The sequence below is a fragment of the Cyprinodon variegatus genome, unplaced genomic scaffold (genome assembly GCF_000732505.1).
Source record: "Cyprinodon variegatus isolate N-32 unplaced genomic scaffold, C_variegatus-1.0 Scaffold186, whole genome shotgun sequence".
NCBI classification, from domain to species: Eukaryota; Metazoa; Chordata; class Actinopteri; order Cyprinodontiformes; family Cyprinodontidae; genus Cyprinodon; species Cyprinodon variegatus.
In genome coordinates, this window is record NW_015150639.1 from 778,502 (window position 1) to 787,014 (window position 8,513).

At 39.6% G+C, this 8,513-nt stretch overlaps 1 protein-coding gene across 1 annotated transcript; it reads right to left on the reverse strand.

The window, feature by feature from the left end:
• On the reverse strand, nt 1–7,387 carry errfi1 (ERBB receptor feedback inhibitor 1). Its single transcript, XM_015379197.1, has 4 exons — nt 7,213–7,387; nt 3,590–3,800; nt 3,347–3,423; nt 1–3,178 (listed from the first exon to the last, which is right to left on the reverse strand). Exons 2-4 carry the CDS (start codon nt 3,742–3,744, stop codon nt 2,160–2,162), a joined length of 1,251 nt encoding a protein of 416 aa, XP_015234683.1. The 5' UTR covers nt 3,745–3,800; nt 7,213–7,387; the 3' UTR covers nt 1–2,159.
• Between the last annotated feature and the right edge of the window lie 1,126 nt (nt 7,388–8,513).

An 8,513-nucleotide genomic window follows, 5' to 3' on the forward strand; every position in this document is an offset into this window, starting at 1 on the left:
CGCTCTTCTTTCTCTGGATAGAGGCCAATAACAATAAAGCACAGCATGAGGGCGTGTGGGTGATAAAACAGGCCAAACAGCTGAAAGGAGCTGAGTTCACTCAGATTCAAGAAACAAGACTGAAGCAACCTCATAAATAAGTCATTTTATTTTGGCTTTCTTTTAAAAGACTTCGCTATTCAAAATAACAAATGGAATTGTTAAATACTGTACAAAGCATACTAAACTCTCCCAGTGCATTTCATTTCAACCACAGCAGAGAAGTTATTTCTTGATATACTAGTCTTCATTTAGTTTCATTATTTCTCATAAGACAAACGAATACCTTAAGATTAAATAGTGTGTGATGTAAACATCTCAGATTTTTAGGTCAAAAAGCAACATTGTGGATGGCAAAGCCTGTGAGAAAGAAAAGGATGGAGAAAGGAAGGAAGAGTAGACTTCAATGACTGACTGACCTCAGAGGTTATATTTCCAAAAAATCTGAACACCATGTTTGATACTGAAGGGGTTACTTCTATGCATGCGCTACAATTTTCACAACATCCGGGTGCTTGGTGAATAATCTACGACAATAAAACTCATACGTTCTTCCTGGCTGCCAGCAGCCAAAGTCTTTAAGGCCACACCTACTGCAATCGCATAAGGTTAGGAATGCATGTGCAGAACAGGAAAGTCTGTGTCAAGCAGACAGGAGGGTAAACCCTGTGCTGTCTCTGCAATGCATCTGTATAAACTGGTTGGACTGACTTATCTGATTTTCAACCTGCCTGATTCAAAACCCCATTTATGGATATCCGGTTAGAACTAAGTCATACATTGAGCTTTCTACCACATCTCTTTGGACAACTTTAGAGGAAACATTAAATGAATAGAAACATTTGGTAATACTTTTTCACAACTTGAACCATAAGTAACCCTGAGCTCATCTTGCCTTGATAGTCAGATTTGAGAATGATGAGAAGTTGTTTTTGGATTTGTTGCCCAAAATCTAAAATACAGCCGAAATACAATATATAAATTTCTAATTTAAGCATTCAAACATTAAAATGGGCATGTTCAGGAAGTTTGAACATAAGTTGCAGAAGTGCTAACAGACAAACAGTACCTGGAACTTTTGTTATGTTTTAGAAGTGCAGAGGCCAAATTGAATATCACTTGGGGGGGTCTTTCTGTTGATTTTCTGACAGAGAACTTGGAAAAAAAGATATCTGTACACAAATAGAAGCAACTATTGGTTACTTTAAGAGTTCAAGGAAATTTATGTGAGTATAGCAAGCACAATTGCTGTGCAGGAAATCAGACCTGGAAACAGACTGAAAGTAAATGAACTTGTGCGTGGAAAGAAAATAGCACACAGTAACAGGATGCATTGAGAATTCTCTACATATTGCAGAAGGTTCACCTCTAAACTACTGTATATCACATGCACAAACACAAACACTCTCATCAACAGACAACTTCTCCATATAAGCTGCACCAAAGATTCCTTTGGAAACAAGAATAGCTACCAGAAACAAAATGCCATGTGGAGAAAACATGGCTCAAGCAGAACTGGAACTACATTTCATAAATGCTGCAATACAACATCACACTGCTGGCTAGGATCCTTCATTTCAATAAAAAAAGTTCACTGGGCTTGGGTTTAGACTTCATATATTAAGTGTTACATGGTTTACATTTACTGACCTTTTGTCCCTTGCAAGATACAAAAGCAGCATCACAGAAAGCCCGATGTGCATTACATAAAAAAAAAAAAAAACATCCCCACCATTCTAAACACAAAACACTGTGCACATCAGGTGCAAGGCCCGCTTGCACCATCGGATTGTACCACATCATTAACCACAGCTAAAACAAAAACACAATACAGTAATGAATGTTATGAAATAAGATCATATCAAAAATAAGCTCTACAATGCTTTTGATCACAATCTTTAGTCCAATGATGCATCTTAGTTGTGATAGCTGTTCAACATTAACAGTAACTGTATACAGTACACACATACCCTGTGAGTTTAGAATACGTGTGGGTATTTAACCAAAAAAAAAAAAAAAGAAAACAGTAAAAAGCAGCAGTTAGACGGTTGTTAGCGTCTTCTTTCATTGTTTTGTGAAGTGGTACAGTCCCTCTACTACTTCAATCAGAACCTCTCAAATTAAACAAAATCTACTTTCCTCTTGGTGTGGCAGTCACAATCTGAATCTGCAAACGCAGACCTCTGAGGCATAAGGTAGTAATGTGTGTGGCTTGTCTCCCCATCCACCATGACAGGGAGGATGCATGGAGAACCCTCGCTGTTCTGTCTGTGAAAACAACGCCCGCTGACGTACTTTGGGTCTGGTGCAAAACTCTGGGTGGGGGGCATGATCCCGTTTGCATATGTGGGGATGCTGGATGGGCTTGGTGTTCGGGAGATGCCTCTGGCCCTTGGGGGCAACTTGGGTGGTTTGTCCTCATCACTGTAAGCCCCAGACGAGACCTCTGCTGACCAGCGGCGCATGTCCCCGGTCTTGGCATTGCGGGGTGGGATTGGCGGTGGCACCTCCGATTTACCTGTGCCATTGGTGTAACGCTTTTGACAAAGGCGCAGCAGAGAGGGTTTGTGTAAAGATCCTGCCGGGCCAGAGTGAGAACGTCGCAACTTCCTTTGAGCTTTGTCTTGCTGTGTTGGACAGACCACATGCTTTGGTGGCTCTTGTCGCTGCTGTTGTCGCACTTCATGCAGGGGATGTGTCTGGTGGTGCTGGGGTTGGGGCTGCTGCTGAGTTTGTGGTCCTAAAGGTCCGTCGTTATAACCATAGTTTATTTTTCCGGGGTCCCTCAAGCTCCTTCTGCTAGAGAGTCCATATCGAAAAGAAGGTTTGGAATACTGCTCTTCATTGGACACAAGGCGACAACTGTCATCCGTTCTAGTAAAAAACTCCACCTCGCTGTCCATAGCCTGCTCAGCGGAGATGTCCGTTTGTGGTGGGATGGGCGGCAGGGGCTTTGAGTATCTATCTGGCGTTGAAGGTGGGCTGCTCTCATAGAAGGACAGCCTCTTAAATGAGGGAACCACCTGGTCATCATCTGCAGGACTTGGGGTGGATGGTTCTGCACTACTGGACAAGGACAGATGGGAGGGTCGGGATTTCTTTGGAAGTAATCTTTGAGACTTAGGACTGCTGTTAGACTCTACCAAAGAAAAGACACAGCACAGAAATCAATAAATCAGTGTCACAAGACTTGAAGATAAAATGTGTCAATATCAGTGAATGTCAAAAAAATGGAATGTGTTTTCAAAAGAAAAAAAATAAATCACAAAAGGAAAACATTTAAAACATAAAAAAAATGTGCACTTACTCTTATGACTTTGAGGTGACCCTCTTTGCTGACTTTGGTAACCTCGGTCTATATGTGTGTCCATGCTGAAGTAGAAACTGTTAGACAAAACATGATGAATGTTAGATGTTCAGGAGTTCTAAGGACACAGATATACGTCTTTTTGTTCACAATAAATATGAGACCAAGCTAAACAGTTTCACTTAAACATATTTTGTCAGAATACCTAAGCCCCACAATGGACTTTTAGAGCTGAACACTCACTTGTCTGTGGGTTCATGGCGGTAGCTCCAGGAGGGCTTGGATCCAGCCATGCTGTGACAATTTCTGCCCTGGAGGAAGGGGTATTCTATGGGAAAAGAGATCTCCTGGGCAGTCAAGCCCACTGTGGACATGCTCCAGGCACAGTCGGATCGCATTAAAGCCAGGAAACACTTTGATCACCCGGCTGGCTGCCCTTGCCTCTCCGCTCTACCTAAAAAACACAAAGAGCAAGATGGTTAGAAAATAAAGACTGAGGAAAAAGAAGGGGTAAAAGGAAACAGCTAGACCAGGGGTCTTCACTAATGGCTTGCGGAGGTACTACTGGGAGTTCAGGAAATCTTCTGGGAACCAAATAATCAATTCAGGCAACATAACATCTGCAATACTTGTTACCTTTACACAAGAATCAAAGGTTTACATTAAGATCTGGAAACTGTGGAGGTAGTCTTGATTGATTTTGTTTTATATTTTTCAAGTGAAAATTTGTTCTATGACAGTTTTATGCTAATGTAGTATGTGTTTATAGATTTAATTAAACCTCTTTTTTTATTCACCGTCTCTTCTCCATGTTTGACTGATAGTTAGTGGCTTTGAGAGCAAGTGCCAACTTTCAATTTTCTTTTCTGCGCTTCACAATGGTTCTAGTTTATTTTAAAACTTGACTGTTCATGGTCCAGTGCTGCAATCCTGCTCCTCCTGAATAGGAAGCTATAAGGGGCTCCTCCTGTTACTGCGGATTGGCTCGATGTTGCAAGAACTCCTAGTGACCTGAATGCATGTGTCGTCAAGTATGTGTGAGGCCTCAGCACACAATGAATACAATATTCAGAGGGGTGGAAACCTTGCAGCATATTGATATTTCTGGGGTCAATTTTGTGCGCTGGGAGCAAAACTTGATCCAGCTTTTGTGTGACAAAGAAACCATATTTACATATGTCACTGTTTAAGTTGAGTTGTGCTCAGAATGGCTGTTGGATTTTTGTAGTTTCTTTACAATTTCAGCATATCATGTATAAACAATAGATCATTTTTAACTTAACTTTTCTTTTTTGCAATATTTTACCAAAACAACACAACCTTCTCTTCTTCAGACAGGTTGTATGAGTTCCTAAACAAAATCTGATTCGGGGGACCTTCCAGCAAAAGTAAATCACGACGATTATACCTTTGATTTGTTATGGAAGTTGGATCTTGGAGTTTTGAATGACATTCTGCAAAGTTTGTTGCATATTGATGGTCAGGAATACAATTTGATATGACTAATTATTTCAGATGTTTAGATTAAAATATTTTGGTTTTTTAGAACTATTAGTACCAATGCAAGATGATAATATTGCCCTTTTCTTTGTTCTATACATCCAAACACAAAAGAAACCTATTTGTAAATAGAGGTTGAGTTTAACAATTATCTGCTGTTTAAACTGTATTGATACCATCAGAAATCCAAACAGAAATATTGCACCTGCAACTTTTATACGGTCTTATATGTAGGGGAGCTATATTGGCAGGTGAACTTGAGGCTGCCTTACAAACCCCCACTCTCACACTGAGGATCATGGCTTCAGGGAGGGATATTGTTTGATTTTCCACAATCAAGATCAAAGTTCTGTTTACAATAACCAATGGAAAACATGCAATTAATAATATTTACCTACTTACTAACAGCTTCAATGTGTATGCAACCCCAGCCTAGTCACAAGAAGCCGAAAACATAGTTCCTATTTATTCAATGTGTATTTGGCTTGTGTGGGAAAGCAAAATATCAGATGTAGGAATTACTTGACCAAGTTGATCATGTTCCATTTGCAGTTAAGGAAAAAATAGCAGAATTTGCCAATTGTGTTGCTACCACGACTAGCATTGCCATTTAACAACACTTATATAACAAGAGATGTTTTTTTTTCTCCATTTAATGGATTTCAACACTAAGAAAAAATGTTCACTAGTAGAGGTTGTACAAAACTATGTGTGCCACTTCTAATAAATAATAACAGCTTTCTACATGCTTCTGTAACAACATTTAAATATCAGATATGGAAGTTCTCAAAATCTCACATCCTTCCAAATCCGGCAATATTGTGATGGTAAGGAAGTTTCAAGTTTAATTAAGGGTGTTTGTTTATCCATCCAAATTCTAAAGATGCTCCAGTCTAAATCGGCGTTGTCCAATTTTACTTTCCTTAGCACTGAAAACTCATCATAAATCTAATATAGGTCTAAACGAAATTGGATAAATGAATGGGGAGATTATTGAAATTCCTACCTCTATCAAATGGCTTGCAGCAGATTTAATTTATTTTCATTATTTAGAGAATTAATTTAAAGCATATAGGGAAAAAAACGGAATTACATCTAAAACAAAACATAAAATCAAATCAGCCAAGAAAACCCTATTTTATGCATCTGTATTACAAGCATGTGTGCAACAATCCAGTTTAATTAGCACCATTGATGACTCTGTTATAATACCTTTACATTATAGAAGTTATTATGTGCAACTGGTGCATGTTCCTACACCAGTCCAAGTGTTGCAAAGATTGCTTATACAGCAGGCTTGCTTTGTGAAGGAGTGATGACCCCTGTTTTCCATGAGCCTCATATTTATGTGTTGACCTGACAGCTGTTGAGAAACAAAGCTCTAAAACAACAGGAAGCACAGGGGGGTAACAAGACGAGCCGAACTGCCCAACAACGCATGCAGGATCCCCAGCCCCCCTGTTCCTCTCCCTCCTCCTCATGTTCTGAGCTGTCGATTCGGTTCGGCGGAGACGGGAAGCAACATGATCCTCGATAATGAAGCCCCTGAGGCTTGCGCTTCCTCTTGCAACAGGTGCAAAGACTGTCCATTCTGGCAGCCAACCACATGCGCATTTACAGGCAACATGATTAAACAAACGATGTACCCCCCCCCCCCCCCCTTCCTTAGGAGAAATTCTTTCAGTCAATTAATTCTGACCTTCTGACCATGTGGGTCTTTTTACGCATAGGGAGTTCCACAAAGTCTTATTAACAAATACATAATAATACAGATAATAGGTCGGTTATTCTCTTTGATTTTAAAAGCTGGTAGTAGAAGTCAGAGGTTTAAAGCAGCGGTTCACACCCCGCTCCTGACACCCCTGCAGCAGTTTCCGAGCAACCATACCCGCTCTACCTGTGCTGCAAGCAAACAGCGCGCACACCCCCTCACTTTACCGGATTGAGATAATAATGGTTAAAAGCCCTGTAGCAGCCAGGTGACTCACGCCACAACACTGGGCAGATATTTTGCAAGGCCGAGCAGAGAGATGATACACAATGTATTATTTCCTTTTTATCTATAGGTGGGATCTGGAACTAAAACTGCAGCCCCTAAATTAAATGCTTCTTTAAATAGGTATAAGCGATTAACAAATAATCACTTGTTTTATTATGTTGGCATAAAAAAAACATGTGATTATAAATTTTGTTTGTAAGTTATTTGTCAGAAGTAGGATTTCAAAGTTGCGCCAATTTCGTTTGTTTTGTATGTTTAGTTAAAAAGTACATGAAAAAAATGAAATTAAATAGAGGTAAAGAGTGTGATAATAAGGCTGCATCAAGTAGGCTATTCCCCAAAAAGAAATATAACATTACAAACTCACCTAAATAACTCCTCTAATCCCTCTCGCTGTCTGACGCGCACAGTCCTCTTTCCTTATAATGATTTGCTATTTTTCTCCGGTTTTAGTGGAATTGTTAAAATCTTCAGATTTCTGATGCATCAACAGGACGCCTACAGGCTGACGGCGCTCCGGCTTTACTTTGACACTTCTAGATCTCTCTGGTGTTGTGCTGGGAAGCGTTTTATAACGCCACACCATGGAGACGCACTGGCTCCGCCTCTGGCCTCTCTTAAAGGCGCAGTCCATCCTTTGCGCCAGTCATCTGATAGCACGTCAGTTGAATATTGATTGAAGAATCGCGCTGAAGCACATGCATAGGGACACAAATATAGTCGATGAACTATTTAGACTAGGTTTATTAGTATCATAGTAATTCTTTAAACTTGCATATGCATGGAATCAAATTAGACACTAAACCTAAAAATAAATGTTTCTGCAGAATCTCATGATTGCATGTAATATCCAATCATATTAGACCAGACCTGGCCTGACGGGTGTGCAAGCTTTATTACTTGTTAGTGGTCCCTTATTGCCTGAGAGGACCTAGTGCTTATGAGTTTGGGTATGGGAAACTGAAACAGACCAGGTTATTGCATTGGGGAAAAAAACAAAAAAAACAAGTATTGTATTATTTAAAAGAACATCAATATAGTTGCATTTCTTGCAAATTGTGTGCTCTCTGTATAATTATGGGTCAAAGTTCCCAGTAGGTAATCCAACAAGAGGCTTCTAAAATTGATAATAGCACTGGAACGCCTGAGTCCTGAGTTCAGTATCCAATATAGCTGCTGTGCATGCAAGACATAGCAGAGGTTACTATTTGATATATTTTTTTTTCTATAATTAAATCAGAGATACACTAAGTACAGCATAACTTCTTATTGGCATGCTCCTTCAGTGTGTGAATGTATGATAATGAGATAAATATATTATCAAGGCACCTAAATAATTCCATTGTGTCTGAGCTTAGCTCACATTCGAATTTAAACAGTTTATGAGCAAGGATTAGCCTTTTTTTTTTTACCTGATAGTTCGAACTCACAAATAAGCGAGTTCAGTAATGACTTCAGTAATGAACATGGATGTAATACGTGTAACGTGGATTGGACGTTACTGCTATATGGTTTGTAATGATTATACTTTGTATGAAATTAAACTTGCAAGTAGACTTGGATGTTTCTTGGTTCAAGTATGTAACAAATGATTGGAAAGACGCATAATTACAAGGGACTTTTAATGAAGAATCCTGCATAGAGCCTCAGACAACCTTAGGTTAGGCT

Excerpts from the sequence above, each read along its gene's own strand:
- errfi1 (XM_015379197.1), bottom strand. The coding sequence starts at position 3,744 with ATGCGATCCGACTGTGCCTGGAGCATGTCCACAGTGGGCTTGACTGCC. Across the intron at positions 3,424-3,589 it reads CGCCATGAACCCACAGACAA|TTTCTACTTCAGCATGGACA; the intron begins GTGAGTGTTCAG and ends TTTGTCTAACAG. Across the intron at positions 3,179-3,346 it reads GTCACCTCAAAGTCATAAGA|AGTCTAACAGCAGTCCTAAG; the intron begins GTAAGTGCACAT and ends TTTCTTTGGTAG.